The 17295-nt window shown below is 37.8% G+C and overlaps 1 protein-coding gene across 3 annotated transcripts in view; it reads right to left on the reverse strand.

The window, feature by feature from the left end:
• Positions 1-17295, reverse strand: part of LOC121315930 (1-phosphatidylinositol 4,5-bisphosphate phosphodiesterase beta-1-like) — a 295784-nt gene that overhangs the window by 106979 nt on the left and 171510 nt on the right. For all 3 annotated transcript variants that reach the window (XM_041250543.1, XM_041250544.1, XM_041250545.1), the window contains exons 4-9: positions 13115-13252; positions 9881-9960; positions 8585-8638; positions 5231-5306; positions 2546-2646; positions 1914-2080 (exon numbers count right to left, since the gene is read on the reverse strand). In XM_041250543.1, coding sequence (XP_041106477.1) covers positions 1914-2080; positions 2546-2646; positions 5231-5306; positions 8585-8638; positions 9881-9960; positions 13115-13252 — 616 coding nt within the window. The remainder of the gene's footprint in view (positions 1-1913; positions 2081-2545; positions 2647-5230; positions 5307-8584; positions 8639-9880; positions 9961-13114; positions 13253-17295) is intronic.

Here is a 17295-nt window from a genome sequence, read left to right on the forward strand (position 1 = left end):
ATATTATTACATTTTACCTGCACGTGAAGTGCTGTGCAATCCTCATGCCTAGCTACAAATATACATTTTTAAACAGTTGTGTTACACAGACCCAATTATATCCCATGTACCAATGACTATACACCAACATTAACACACTACACGTAACATAAAACACAAATAAACAGCCCAGGGGCGGGACACTTTGTCACATTGGGATACAGGGTTAGTTATCCTGGGGATGTGTGAAGTGATGGTTCCACCTCTGTCCTGCATGTAATCACGGTTTTGAACTGTAATGGTTTTGTTGGTTGTCAAATACAGTTACAAGTGAATACCTTGTTGGAAGTAGCCCTGGAAAGTTCTTTGACTAAATAGGCAAAATAAGCACAGCGAGTGAGGTGTTTAGAGACCTCTTCAATCTATATTTTTTTTAATGTCACACCATTTATTCAACATTTCAAATTGACTCATAAAATGATAGTGCTTCATAGTTTAGTTGTTTTATAAGCAAGGTTATAAAAAATACTGAAGCTACTGCAAATTTAAAAAAGCAGCCCTATGCAATAAATAAACGCATACATACTGTACTGGACACTTTGTAATGCAATGTCCTATTTTGAAGCTTTTGCACAGTGAGACCATCATTTTACCAGTATAAAACAGGCAGGAAACTACTCTAAACAATCATTTTCCTACAGTGGATTTCTGCTGGTTTTATGCTGTAATAAATATATTGCTTTTAGAACATGTTTCTTTGTACGTACTTCAAAATGTCTTAGCTACAGAATTCAGGCTACCTTCAGCCAACAGGTTACACTACACATGAGCAATACAGTTTAACTGGGGTACAAAGAAAAGCAGAGAAGAGGAGGAAACTAGTATAACGACCTGCCAGTTTGCAAATGTCTGACTAGCATGCTGTAAAGTGTGTGCTATAATGATATTTAAAATTTAATCTAGCTCTAACTATTCTAATGTCATGACCTATATATAATTTCAACACTATTCAAATTAGGCAAAAAAGGCAGTATGTGGTACTGTGAGAGAAACAAGTGAGAGACTGTATGCTGTCCCTGTACTTAGCAAATAAGTTAAATTTGTCTGAAAGTTTCTGGTCTTTAATAACGTTTGACTGCTCTCAATCCTTTAAAACGTCACAGCAGGGTCCCCACCTCTTCTTTGTACTTGTATGTGGTGCTGCAAACCTGTTGCCAAGGAAATGACCATGCAAAGTCATCAAAGCGTTGTGATGGCTTAGCTTTTCAGAAAGCACAAGTCTATAATAATATCACATTTCTTCTCTTATAATTTATTTGATGGTTGTGTAAAGGTTTAAAGCCATCAGACTAATTAACAAATACCCAGTAGTTCAAGCATATTCAGCTTGAATCTCCAGATTTACCATTCAGTCATTTTGAAATGTTCAATAGTCTACTGTCTCACAAACAACCGGGTTTTAATATGTTGAATTATACTGAACTAAAAATACATTTTAGTATTAGTAAGGTTGCTTGTTATTTTTCAAACAAACTTACCTATACCCAACAGAAACAAAATGATTTATTTTGAAAAAAAAAAACCATAAACAATCAAACAAAAGCAGGCCTAGCTGAGTAGTGTGGTGATATCGACATCACATTATTATTTCAGTACTACCCCAGATACTCATTATTTCAAGCTGGTTAGCAAGTCTTCAGCTCCAGCTGTCTATTCAGATTTTTCTCAAGAAATTGCAACACCTGGTGCCCAGGGACAAACCAATGTTTCACAATAATCTACAGAGAATTGCTCACTTTGTCAGCCATGTAAATACACCTTTTAAAATAAATGAATAACTTGATTTTATGCTATACTTTTAGAGGTTTTACCAAAGAAAGGGTAGGGTTTTTTTTATATATTTTTTTTTTTAAACAGACATGCACAACACTAACCTTTTTTTGCCAAGTTGATATTTGGTTCATATTTCTCTATGAGCTGTTGAACTTGTTCCTGCTTGAGAGGTGGGTAGAGTATTTCATTCAGCCGTGGGTCACGCTGCTTTGTGTTTACAAATTCTGTCATCTGATCAACTGAAAGGTAAGGCTTGCTCTTGGCTCCACTAGGGAAATGAAATGAGTTATTGTGAGTTTCACATTAACTGATGAAAATGCCAGGAGTTCAGCTGGAAGTACTGTTATGCACAAAGAATTGAAAGTAATTAAGAAACTTCACCGTGGTATTTTGGATGATTGCTTTAATTTGAAGTCTTAATACCAATGATATTTTCAAAAAACCTCTATTTACATGAAAAGTTAGTTCCAGCTCTTTTCCACCACTTGTGTAGTTAGATCATGCTTTAAATGAAATAAACCTTTCCTCAGAAGGGAAAGCCATAATGTTGAAGAAATAAAAAGCATGCTTAGGGGACCACACTCACAACTACCATTCACTGATCCGCATGGGCTTGAGACAAATTTTATTGCATTCATTTTTATAAAAGCTGTCTTTCAATTACCAATTAATTGCTTAGTTCAGAATTACTTTCATTTTTTTTCATAGAAAAACAAACACAGCGTATTCTTACATTTCAGAAAATATTTTGTCAATTTCTGTCCGAGGGCATATATTGTTTAGAAACACTCGATATACTTCAGGGGTGAAGTCTTCTTGAGGAACGGAATCATTCTGTAAAAGACAGCGAGAAAAAGATATACATTTTTCAGTACTGCACTGAGGACCTGTAATACACAGTCAAGCCCGTTACCAGCGATTGAATGGAAGGTGCCACGCCCTACACTAAAGACAAGAGACATCAGAGGCAGATATTGCAGCTATAGCAACAAATCTGCAAGACATAATTTCGCCATAAAAGCAGCAAAGAGATAACAACCCTCTATTTAAATCAGTAATATTTTAACACTTTCAACACCAAGTAAAATTGTAAAAAGTAAATCCTACAATAACTAATTAAACAGCTTCAGTGTATTATGTGGAAATATGCTTTGTATGCTTTGTTCAGGGGAGGTTTTTTGTTTTTGTTTGTTTGTTTGCAGTGGAGAATGTTAATGTTTGACTTTAAATATATGAAAATGTTATCAGTATTTTTATCCATCTCTGAAAAGCACAGATAAAATGAAATAAGACCAGTTTCCAGCCATATCACACATCCCATTACAGATGTTCTATGTCATTCAGAAAACATGGGAAAATAAATATTGCTGTACAGTAAGAGTTATGACAGTCACACATTCGCTTCTTATGTTTTTCATTCATTCAGATCCTCTGACAGTAGTTACTTAATGTAGATTCATTAAGTTATGAATGTTTCCTTTGAAGATTATATTAAAATTAGCTTCTTCACAGTCTGGTCAACATTCAGCAAGAGGCTGACTTTACAATTAAGGTACAATGGTTGACGTTATAGATCCAGTAATATGCAAAACACTAGGGTTATTTTAGGTGACACTTCTTTTTACGATACTGTAGGATTAATAAAATATGCTCACTGCCTTTAAGGTCACCACAAAGTTTATATGCATGTTGTTTGACACTGAGAGCCTGAGTAATTGTAATAGTCTTAAATTCACAAATCTAAATTTACTTGACTAAAAGGCAAAGATTCTTGCGAAAAAACACTTTCAACCAGACATTTCCATTCAAGTGTCCAAAAATCACATCCCCACTTAAAGATTTAATTTCAACGTTCAATCTTGAACGATCAAAGACCCAGAACAGCCCTCGAGGAGATGGGTTCAAGAAATTCTGCCAAAAATGTACTAACAATACACCAGTTCTAATCTGCTTTTATTTGCATTGACATTAAAATGTAAGCTTTTTTTCATGCGACTACAGAGGGAGAATGACCTTTTTCTAAAATGACTTACAGAACCTGGAGCTGACAACAAAACAAAAGGCCTGCTATAATTAAATAACTGGGTGAACAATGAACATTTAACCATATTTTAACCACATTTCAGTCCATCTGCATGTTATGCATTTGCTTGCATAGTATTAATAAATGTGCATACAGCCTCCAACTAAGAATAGTAATTAATCAACGCTCTCTGGTGAACACTATGCATGTATTGATGTTTCACTGTCTCAGGTGTACGCTACATAAAAAAGGGCCATCTGCTGTCAATATTTAATCAGAGACAAGGTAGAAAAGTAAAGTCGAGTACTCTAAATAACTACTACTAATAGTAGTAATCAGTTCTTAGAATGTCGACAACTAATTTAAACAGTAAAATAAATAAATAAATAAATAAATAAATAAATAAATAAAATAATAATGCCAATCAAAACTTTACATTTTAGGTTAATAAACAGGCTGCCTACTGATTTTATGATTATCTTTTAAATTTCTGGTGGTACCATGTAACTTTCTGTAACTTTACATATCTTTCTATTTTTAGAAAGTGTCACGATACAAAATATGGAATATGTGATCGATTTGGTAAGGAAAGTAATCACGAATGTGTGAAATGCAGTGTTCACTGGAATTCTTTATCTGAGTTCAATGTTTCAATAATACCCATTCACTCATCTGAAAAGAAATACTCCTGGTTTAAGTGACATTGGTTATCCAAAAACACAACAAGTATTGACATAGTAGACTCAGTAGATCTCTTCTATAAATAAACTTATGGGTAGGTTATGTATGATGGTTTTAATGGATACATTTAGTATCAAACAACTTAGTCACATTTTCCAGTAGTCAGAAACTCTCCCTTTAAGCTGTTTGTGAAATATTATATTTATTTAATAAAACATTCTGTTGCAAAACTGGTTTGAAGATACCCAGTTTCACAAACATAACTCAATTTAAATTTAGTATTTAGTAACAATTTTGAAAACACAAGTTCAGTTTGGGGTTCATTGTCAAATTTAAAAATACTGAAATCTGTCCACACCCCCAGCACGATATACACTTGCCTCAAATTATCAGTTGTATTTGGGAGCTGCATTTATTTTTAGTTTAAAAATGTGGGCATCACGATGACAACCTAAGCTGAACTAGACCATGTTACAGCTTTTTGAATTTGGCAATGAATCCTAAGCCAACAGAGTCACAGCATGCACTCTCAGCAAGATAATGTAGTTTGTGCCAGTGTGATAAAATGGAATTAAGTTTGGCAGATGTGTGTTATTACTGCCAAGGTCACAGTAATGTGCATAACTTTGGTACTTTGCTTTCCTGGGATGTTACAAAGACAAGGCAAAGATAACAGGACAGAAGGATGGAAACATAATAATAACGAGTACTTACCCTGCCAGAAGGAAGGCCACAGGACTCTAACGCTGTTTCCACTCGCTTTCTGTCTGCTGAAAACATCCGAAAGATGCTATAATGGAAAATAAACAATGAAAAAAAAACATTGAACTGCTTTTTAAAAAATAAACAATGTTTGATACAAAAACTCTCAAGAAAGGACACATCATTGCAATGTAAGTTTGTTGAGGGATATACAGTACTAAAAATCTTGTAATGTGCCAAAAACAATTATTTACAGTAGACACGAATTAAAGCAGGTCTTAGGAAGTTTGAATTTCGTTTGAATTAAAGCTGTGGTATGTTTTACTTATAACAAAACTAAATGTAGGTAGGGTTATTAAGGCAATATACGATTTGCTTATAGAGAAACATGGGGTGAACAGAATGACAGAATAACATTACTTCCATGTAAACACAATTGAGCGTTAAAATCCAGGAGAAAGTATCATACATTACATTTTTATATAGCAAATGTGGGGTAGAACTAGGTTCAGTCTTTTGACGTAACCTGATTAATGACATCCTTGGAGCAACAGCAAAAAAAAAAAAAAAAATGAAGTTGCCTGATGTCAGCGTGCTATGATACAGTGTTATTAGGAAGTCACACAAACAGCACTTACTATTAGCACAACTGTTCAATATGTTTTCCAACAGCATGTAAGCAGTTTGTCTGTGGTAATGTGGGCAATTTTACTGCAAATATTGACATTCAATTGCTTTATGGTCCATTACTTTTAAGCCACACAGACTAGAATCAGACAGCATAAACACATAACATAATAAAGAAATAAAACAAATCCAAATGCACTGTTATAGTATTATGACTTTCTATATTTACATTGGTTAATTATTTTGGGAAACAGTGCAAGTAAACTTACTGTTTAATCACATGGGCAGTAAAAACACATGGGCAGTTTCCGATTAGCTATTATGGTGGGAGTTAAGAGGTTCACTCTCTTAATTTGGTACCTGATACTTAGAGTTATGCAACTTCTGTTCCGTGTTTGCTGTTTACCCCACTTAGCATACTGTGATTTGTCAAGATAACATATATTTGCATTTATTCAAGTCACATTAAACTCAGGCATAGCCTATTTGTCAACCATGTTATATTACCTTTCAGTGTGTTAACTAAAGATAAAACAGGATATATTACACAGTGAAACAAAACATTTCACTTTTCTAAGGCAGTGAAAGTGACCACAATAAGTAGGTCATCAGTTCTTAGAATGTCGACAACTAATTTAAACAGTAAAATAAATAAATAAATAAATAATAATGCCAATCAAAACTTTACATTTTAGGTTAATAAACAGGCTGCCTACTGATTTTATGATTATCTTTTAAATTTATGGTGGTACCATGTAACATCATACACATGGTACATTGAAATTTCGTTCTGTTTGATCTTTTATTTTTAAACACTGAAACTCAGAATCAATTATTGTAAGGTGACATTGGTTTTTTGTTGGGAAATATTTTTAAGAAAAATAAAAAAACTGAAATATCTTGCTTGCATAAGTATTCAACCCCTGCGCTGTGGAAGCTCCCAGTTTGCACCGATGAAAGAAATTGCCCTGAAGAGGACGCAATTACCTTACCATTGGCCTTCTTTAAAGTTGCTGTCACATTTTCTGGATAAAAACCCCACTGTTGAATGATCATTGGTAAGGCTGTGAATCTGAAGGAAAATAAAGACCAAAGAGCATTCTACAGAAGTTAGAGATAAAGTAATACAAATGCATAGATTAGGGAAAGGGTACAAAATAATATCCAAGTGTTTGGATATCCCAGTGAGCACAGTTGGATCAATAATCAGGAAGTGGAAGCTGCATCACACCACCCAGGCACTGCCAAGAAAAGGCCATCCCTCAAAACTCAGCACTCAAACAAGAAGGAGACTTGTGAGAGAAGCCACAGAGAGGGCAACAATCACTTTGAAGGAGCTACAGAGTTCAATGGCTGGGAGTGGAATAATGGTGCACCCATCAACCATATCAAGAGCTCTGCATAACACTGGCCTGTATGGGAGGGTGGCAAGAAAGAAGCCATTACTCAAAAAGTACCATCTGAAAGCGCGTCTGGAGTTTGCCAGAAAGCATAAGAGTGACCCAGCTGCGATGTGGGAAAAGGTTTTGTGGTCAAATGAGAACAAGATAGGCCAAAGCAACATTGGAGTGGCTCAAGAACAAAAAGGTGAATGTCCTACAGTGGCCCAGTCAAAGTCCTGACCTCAATCCCATTGAGAATCTGTGGCACTATTTGAAAATTGCGGTCCACAAGCGTCGTCCAACCAACCTGAACAACCTGGAGCAAATCTGCCAGGAAGAATGGGCCAAAATCACTCCGACACTGTGTGCAAAGCTGGTACATACTTACCCCAAAAGACTTAAAGCTGTTATTGTAGTCAAATGTGGCTCTACCAAGTATTAATGTGTGGGGGTTGAATACTTATGCAAGCAAGATATTTCAGTTTTTTATTTTTCTTAAAAATATTTCCCAACATAAAACCAATGTCACCTTACAATAATTGATTTTGAGTTTAAGTGTTTTAAAATAAAATATCGAACAGAATGAAATTTCAATGTACCATTTGTAATTCAGTAATATGAGAGAATTGGTCAGGGGTCTGAATACTTTTGCAAGGCACTGTATATTGTAATACGAACTGCACCTCTCAGCGGTTCGTTGCTCCTTTAAAAGCAGACCAAGGAACAGACTTGATTTTTTTCAGGCGGTTGCGCAATTTTTAATAAACACAAAATAAACAAAAACAAACACAAAGAAAACAAAAACAAACACCTAGCTCCCTCGGAGCACTAACTAAACAAAAGAACTGCCCTGACTAACACGGGACAGCTAAGCTGTTTCCCTGTCTGAAAACAAAAACACAATAGAATACGCGAAAGGTCTCACACTACTTTTTCTTTTTTTTTTTTTTTAAAGATTGCACACACTACAACCAGGCTCTTCACACTGCAGCAGCCCCGAGCAGACTGACTGTACACTGTTTAAACCCCTGCACCTGGCACTAATTTGCAATACTTAATTAAACAATAAACAAACAATAGAATTAAATTAAACAAAACGTGCATACGCGCATTTTTTTTAGCAGGGAAAATCCGACCCTCTCCCTGATATATATATATATAATTTCTGCGTTACTTTAACAAGCTGCCATTCTATTTTTATTTATTTATTTATTTTTACTAGTCTAGTTACTATCTGCTCAGAGATGAAAACAGTTATGTGAATGATAAATCAACGTGCGAAGAGGCTGATACATAAGCACAATTGCAATTTACAAGGAAAGAACTAAAACTTCTTCACTTTTACTTGAAAACTTACTTTTTTATTGGAATTCGTCCTTCTGGATTTAACTGCAATTTAAGTTTTGTGTATCTGTCAATAGAAAAGAACACATTTCTAAATAAGATATGGTTTACCATTAATATAATCCCACTTAATTATTCTTGTTAAATTATTTTTTTTTAAGTCAGTCACCACCTAGCTAAGCCAGTTCAGGACAGAACCCCGAGGCCATATCCCCTGTGATAAATAGACTTATACCTGACAAACAGGCTGAAAAAAAAAAACCAACACAGGACCATAAAAAGTTAAACATAACACAGAAACAGCATTCTGTCATTGGAGTGGTAGGTCATGCTGTAAATGATTAATTGAGGCTTATTATTAATAAATGTGTAATGTGTCACACATTTCAAATTCAGTGGCAAGCATACAGTATTGATAATAATACTTAGAGGATTGCACTTAAATTACTAATACAAGAATGTATCACTGGAATTAAGTGAGAAGTCAAGAGGTTTTACGAGTGCCTGTATTTGCAGGGATGATCAATATGACTCTCTTTCAGCACCAGCTGTAAATAGAAACTGCTGTACAGAACAACAGAGCTGGTTGGATATGATATAGATTAAAAGTGGATGGAAATTAAATGACAAGATATCCATCTAATACTTAATTATTAATGTCCAATGCAGTGGTCATTACCTTCTAGATAGTTGACCACTGTGATGAACTTGGACATGTTTCCTCTGTATTTTTATTGTCTTTAGTGATGTCAATACATCACCACAGAAAACACCAGATAGATCCATGTTGTTAAAAGGCAGCAGTGTATATTTAGATCATTCAAATGGACCGTGCTGTTTGGTAGTGGAGTATAATTTGAAATTTGAAAACCTTTGGGTAACACTTTCAAAATAAGTTAATTAGACACATAAAGCTTGACTTCATTTATGAATAATGAGTTTTCATATAGAACCTTTAGGCAATTTAATTAGCACTCATAACACTAATCATCAGCTGTCAAAAATAATCAATGAAATACATTTAGTGAGTGGCCCATATTTACAATTGTACTTAATGTGGAATTGTTCAGAAATTATTCAGTCTTACTGAATTGCTAAAGGAATCCCTTTGAATGGACAGATATTATTTAAATGTATGCTTTGCAAAAAACAGGTATACCATAAACAATTATTATCACATAACATGCCTTTTACAATGTTGCATAAAAGCTATATCTGAAGGCAGCAACATAACAAATGCCCTTTAAAACTTAATATAAAAATGACTGTAACTTTTATTTATTTATATATGCAGTATTTTTTTACTTACGCTTTTTCAAGAGAGGCTTCTCTGAACATGTTCTGTGCCAACAGGTTTGTTGCCAGCGTGAATAGCTCATCTGCCCACTCCTGAATTAACATGAACAAAAGTTTACTTAAGCAAAAAATGTACAACATCAAACCTTTTAAAATGCTGAACTACTTCCAGGGAAGTAATACAATGGAAAATGAGCAAAGACGCCTGTATAATATCATTGCATACGACTGGCACTCTCCTACTGCATATTTTGGATTATATGCCCGGATCTTTAGCATAATTAACTCACAGCATTTAGAGTAATGACCATTATCGGTTCATCAAGTAAATCACTGCAAATAACTAGAAACAAAATCAACCTACATATTGGTAATAGAATATTACTTAAAAGTACCATTGCATATCCTACCAAGTCCTGAAAGACAAATAAATAACCACACGTCTTCCTTGTAAATAATGTGATACGATACAAGTATGAGAAATGTTAGAAAGACTATCACAGCAATAGGTTATTAAAGGATTTAATGGCAGCACCATTAAGGCACACTTAATAACACTGTGAGATGCTTTCAGTAAGTGCAAAATATGAGGTAAAAATAATGAAACTTTATCACCAGGGAAAACACATAAATGTAAAACAATCCATTGCACTGTTATTGAATCTTCTCAACTTTTCTCTGTTGCTCTGGCCCTAGAATCTCTCTGCCTCACTTCACCTTTTGCAGATATAACAGCCGAACACACTCGTGGCATTCTTTCTACAATGGAAATCAAATATTGTTAGGAAAGTTCTTCCCAACACTGTTGCAGAAGTTCCCACAAATGTGTTGCACTTGTAGGTTGCTTTGCTTTCATCCTTCTGTCCAGTTCATCCCAAACCAGCTCGATGGGGTTTAAATCTGGAGACTGTGCTGGCCATTCCATGATTTGAAGCCTACCTTCTTGTTCTTTTCTTCTAAGGTAGTTCTGGCATAGCCTGGAGGTACGTTTTGGGTCATTATCTTGCTGTAGGATGAACCCCTGACCAACTAGGCGTAAAACAGAGGGTATTGCATGGCGCTGCAAAATGCTATGGTAGCCGTTTTGGTTCAGGATGCCACTCACTCTGTGCAAGTCGCCGACTCTGGATCCAGCAAAAGAGCCCCGGACCATCACGCTTCCTCCTCCATGATTGACAGTTGGTGTCACACACCGAGGAACCATCCTTTTGCCTACTCGACGGTGTACAAAAACCCTGCGTGATGAACCAAAGATTTCAAATTTTGATTCATCGGTCCATAAGACCTTCTTCCAGTCTTCAGTAGTCCACTGGCGGTGCTTCATGGCCCAGGCTAGCCTCTTTTTCTCATTTTTCTATCTTAGCAATGGCTTTCTTACTGCCACTCGACCTGTCAAACCTGCAGCTCGAAGTCTTCTCTTCACAGTTGAAACGGAGACTTGCTTACTTCGACCAGTGTTAAGCTGTGCTTGAAGCTGTTGTCCTGTGAGCTGCCTATCACGCAAGCTGTTGACTCTCAGAAACTTGTCTTCTGATTCTGTTGTGGCTTTGGGTCTGCCAGACCTCTTCCTGTCAGAGTTTCCTAGGAAACTGTACTCACTGACACTTTGGCTTTCTTTGCAATTTCTCTAAAGGAAAGACCTACACTTTTAAGGGTTATAATGGTCTGTCTGTCTTCCTTTGTTAATTGCCTTTTTCTTGCCATTATGATAGCAATATACTACTTCCTGCAGTACAATACTGTCCAAATAATGCTTTAGAGGGTGTAGTTCCAACACTGCTTTTATACAGACAGAGGGTTTGAGAGTAATCAACAAAAGTTGGGACACCTGTAGGAATTGTTAGCATCAACTTTCAAGGCTTAATTTACTTCCATTGCTGCAGAACAGCTGTAAGTTGTTAACCCAATACTTGTTCCCTGAAAAAGGTCTTTTTGTATAACTCTGAAATGTACATTATTTTTCAGTTTTTGGTAACCTAAACTTTTTTTTTTTTAACCTCTGGCAGTTTACCGCTTACCTTTGTACCATTTCAGGTTATTCACTGGACTTGAACTGCTTAAATTTCAATAAAAACTGGAAAAATGGGGTGTTCTAAAACTTTTGACCGGTAGTGTGTGTGTGTGTGTGTGTGTGTATACATATACATTATATATATATATATTATATATATATATATATATATATATATATATATATATATATATATAGTGTGTGTGTGTTTTAATTACTCATATGCATAATTCTGTTTTTTTTTTTATTCAGAGTAATGTCACCTTGCCAAACAAAACTAAATAAATACCCTTCTTTTTACTTCGGAAATGTTCTTTTGGCTGTGACAGGATGACAGAGGGCTGAGGCTCAGAGACAATGTAAAGTCAAAAAAATAAGTTCTTTATTAAACAAAAATAATCAAATAAACAGGCACAAGGGCCAACAAAAAGAGGTTCAAAAATAAATAATCAAAGTGAACTTAGAAAATAAATGGTCAAGTTCCAGGTCTTTAAACAAGATACTCCTTTTTTTTTTTTTTTAAACCCCAAAAGCAAACTCCCAAACATAAAACACACCCTCCCACCCAGGCCATCTCCCTTGGCTTTTATCCCTTGTGGCTGGAGCCCAATTAATCAATAATTACTAATTATTCAATTAGAGCTCCAGCCACGTTCTCACATGTTTTCCTGGCAGGAAGAAATTTAACCCCCTCCCTGCCAGTTCCAAAATACTCATATAGATGGGGAGTTCCCCGTCACAGGCTGATAGACACAATTTGTTTAAAGTTTTCTTTTACGTTTAAAAAAAAAAACTATTTCTGCATAGAAAGAGTAAAAAAAAGTAAGGAGTTCTTGTATTTTGTATTTTTACAAGATGCTTTTATTTTTATTTTATTTAGGTTTTCCTCCATGAACACAAGGAAGGTTGTGGCCACCATTTTGTTACTGTTAAGGAACAACTGCTCATGCTCACAATACACTGAGTGACAGAATAGCTCATGTTCAGATATCACCTTCTTTCTGTCAGCAGAGGTGCATCAACATAATCTAAAAACGGTTACATGGCCTTCCTTACAAGAGATAAAGTATAGAGATACAGTATATTTCCCAATAATAAAAACAGATTTTTGATATTAACCTTGTTTTATTTCTTCTTTTCAGGAAAGACAACATTCACACTAACTATTCATATCAACAGATAGATGTTGTATTTTATTTAAATGCCGTTACATTTCCTATACAAGAAACACAGTACCTTTGCGATGTCCTCCTGAAATGCCACAAAGTTTAGGTAGGTGATATTAACCAAGTCAGGGCCATAAACCACAGTGAGCATTTTGTTTTCCAGCCGCCCCCCCAGGTTCCCTTCCAGCAACTCTCGGAGCTTTGCATCCTGGGGACACAACAAGGAAACATGATTCATTGCTTTGGGGAGGAAACACCAATTAGTTTTCTTTTCAGGGGGTGATATTTTTTAGCTGCCCAGTTTGACAGCTCTGAAGGGGGATCACAGGCCTATTTACAGAAATAAAGACAGAATTTTTTATTTTTTTTTATTTTATAATAATAGATACCAAACAACGTAGGGGTACATGCAAGGAAGTTACACAGAATAAAGAAAACCTAATTAGAAATCAAACTGCAGAAAAATAATAATTTTAGAAGACTGATCTTTAGAGAAAGCAAATCCCTTCATTGTGGTACATAGATTTTTTTTTAGTGCTCCCAATTATTCAAGTTAAAGTTAACAAGAGGCAGTAGAGAATTAAGGTTTTAACCAAAAACCTATTATAGTATGTTTCTCATTGAACCTTATCTATCACAGTTTCTATCACCAAAGCCTTGCCAAAGATTAAATAATCACAAACTCACTTAACAAGGAAAAAGAAAAAAAAAAAAAACAAAAAAAAAAAAAAAAAAAACGGAACACCACCTGTATTATGAAAAGCTTCTTGGGTGAACAAAGAATGTAGTTAATTACACAGGCAACTGTATCCTATTATCTGATAACATACAAGAGTGGTATATATTTTTTTTCTGTACTGTAAACAAAAATTTGAAACGAATCATTGCCCAGTCCATTAGCTTGAGTTACTAGGTGACCTATGTTTTATAAAGCTTTTAAAGATATTAGAAAACTTGCTGACAATCACGATTACAGTATGAAGGTTATTACATTTTCGGATGTTAAGATGCACCAAAACAGATCAAATTGAAATTGTAAAGCACATGGGAAAATTCATATTTTACTCCATGGAGTAAAAATCTAAATGGAAATCTTATATTTACAGTTATTCAATTATACAACATTTGTTCTGTAATTAATGTTCTGTCACTGTATGTTTCTATTTCCATGAAAAAAGAATAATACATCTCATCTTTGTCAGGTTTTATACCCCAATAAATGGCAGAGAAGTGAGAAATCATTGAAGCTGTCCTTGTAGCTATGTAAATTTGCACCCAGCATAAGTTGCCTGCATATCTGAAGAATCAGGATAGCAAATTGTTTCTTTTATGGTTCAAAGAGAGCCCTTTTGATCTTGGGCAGATGACCCTTCTTTACAAATTGTTGTTTCTACTTAAAATGCTGATTTTAATCACAGATACGAGCCACAATCAGGCCAAATGAAACTGGTTCAAACTTACAAAGCTTCGGGTAAAGGTGTTGTCACGGGGCACCGGTTGGCGCAACTCCAGAATGGGGGCCTGTGGAAGGGGTGTGGGTAATTCACTGACTAGGAGACAGACAGGTGTACTTGAAAACACCACACAGGTGCCCAGTTTTATTTTCAAACAGTTCTTGCTTTTTCCGGCAGAGGGCACTGTTGACCGTGGGCTGCCTATCAACGATGATAGACAGCACCACGGAAATACCACAGCTGGTACGTGAACAGCAAGTGCACTCGCAGGTGCTCAAAGAAATAATAATGAAAACAGAAGGCGAAAAGAACAATGGAAAATAAAACAGTAATAAAATTACAAATAAAAGGTGTGCACTCGGCAGCGTTATCCCGGTCGTCGTTACCCGCAAGACCCGGATCACCGTCCTACTCTGTAGGCTAACTAGCCTGTTCTGTCACAATACGCCGGGGTCTGCCCAAGGGTTCCCCGCTCTCTCTGTCTCGCTATGAAACTCTCTTTGTTTCGCCTGATTCCCGGTCCTGGATCAGAGCTTCCGCACTCTCGGTGCGTCTAAGTGGGCAGACCTGAGGAAACAACGGAGCGTTAATTTATAGGGCTAACAATCTCCCAAGACGCGCTTCTCAGCCATTTAGAGAGGGGGAAAGTCTACACACCCACTTTCCCACCTCCCCGAGTCACTGCCATGACTCACAGGCGGTTGTTGGACGACTGCCGCCCTCTTCCTGCAGCCCGTGAACACGCCAGCAGAGTCAGCACAGATCTCTCCCTGTTACATATCCTTCTCCTCAGAATGACACCACCGGTTCATTCGAAAATCTTACACCCCCATGCCTTCCCGAGAGAAATGTCTGCATTTTGATGCAGCTTTCCTGCTCGGTGGACTACCCTGAAGGCATAGAGCTGCAAGGCCAAGTACCATCGTGTGATTCCGGCATTGCTATCTTTCATCCGGTGAAGCCATGCTAAGGGGGCATGATCTGTAACCAGGGTGAAGTGTCGCCCCAGGAGGTAGTACCGGAGTGACTCGACTGCCCATTTTACTGCGAGACACTCCTTCTCGATGGTGCTATAATTTTTCTCGCGGGGAAGGAGCTTCCTGCTGATATACAGGACTGGGTGCTCGCTTCCCCGAACCTCCTGCGACAACACTGCCCCGAGACCTGTCTCTGACGCATCCGTCTGCAGGGTGATCCTCTTACCAAAATCCGGGCTGCATAGTACTGGCTTACTACACAGCCTCCACTTCAAGGCGAGAAAGGCCCTCTGGCACGACTCCGTCCACTGAACCGTATTTGGGGCAGCCTTCCGGGTGAGGTCTGTCAAGGGAGCAGCGAGCGTAGCGAAACTCGGGATGAACTTTCTATAATAGCCCGCTAGTCTCAAGAAAGAGCGCACCTGGGTTTTGGTTGTAGGAACCGGCCAGTCAGCCAAGGCTTTCACCTTAGCAACTAGCGGTCTGATCTGGCTGCCCCCTACTCGATACCCCAAATACTCCAACTCATTCTTCCCAATGGCACACTTCTTTGGGTTAGCAGTGAGCCCCACCTCCCGCAAGGATTGCAGCACCACCGCTACCTTACACAGATGACTCGGCCAATCCTCACTGTGGATAACCACGTCATCTATGTAAGCAGCGGCATACTGCTGATGGGGCCGCAAGATGCGATCCATCATCCGCTGGAAAGTGGCGGGGGCTCCGTGCAACCCAAAGGGCATGGTCCTGAATTGGTACAACCCGAAGGGAGTCGAAAACGCCATCCTCTCTCTAGATTCCGGGGTCAGGGGTATCTGCCAGTACCCCTTCGTTAAATCCAGTGTCATCATAAAATGAGCTGTGCCTAGACACTCCAGCAACTCATCTACTCGGGGCATTGGATAAGCGCCAAATTTCGATTTCTCATTGATTGGGCTGAAATCAATGCAAAATCGACTTGACCTGTCTGGCTTATCGACTAACATGACCGGACTGTTCCAGTCACTTTGGGACTCTTCTATTACTCCCAGTCTAGCATTTCATCAATTTCCGCTTTTATTACCTGTCTTTTACGATCAGGTATACAGTACGGCCTCTGGTGAACTAGCCCCCCCGGCTCAATATCAATGTGATGATGGGCTACTCGAGTCTGCCCCGGGACTGAAGAGAACACGTCAGGAAACTCCGCCACCAGACCGTGAGCCTGACATTTCTGCGTTGGTGTCAGATTCTCAGCAATCTGTACCGATCCTTTTCTTGCCAACACAGAAAGATCAGGTCCCAGGTCTGTGACGTCATCTGCATGCGCCACTAACAACGCCTCTGGTTGTAACCAAGGCTTTAAGAGATTGATATGGTAAATGTGTTTCTCTGTCCGTCGCTCCGGCTGGCAGATTTCATAGTCCACCTTCCCAACCTGGCGTGTAACCTGAAAGGGTCCTTGCCACTTAGCCAAGTGTTTCGACTCCTCGACCGGGCTCCTCGGTTATATTGTGTCTCCTGTCTGTGCTGCGCCTGCTGCAAATTGTCATGCGCCCATTTCCCAACAGACTCAAGACGTTTGCGCAGGTCCAACACATACCGGACGGTATTGGTCGAATTGTCCTGCTACTCCTCCCACATCTCTCTGACCAGGTCGAGCACGCCCCGGGGTCTCCGCCCATAGAACAGCTCGAATGGTTAAAACCCCGTAGAAGCCTGGGGAACCTCCCTGATCACAAAGAGAAGGGGAGGAATCAGCTGGTCCCAGTAACACACATCACTACAAATAAATCTGCGCAACATGTTCTTAAGGGTCTTATTAAAGTGTTCCACCAAAC

Source organism: Polyodon spathula, chromosome 5 (genome assembly GCF_017654505.1).
Source record: "Polyodon spathula isolate WHYD16114869_AA chromosome 5, ASM1765450v1, whole genome shotgun sequence".
Classification (NCBI taxonomy): domain Eukaryota; kingdom Metazoa; phylum Chordata; class Actinopteri; order Acipenseriformes; family Polyodontidae; genus Polyodon; species Polyodon spathula.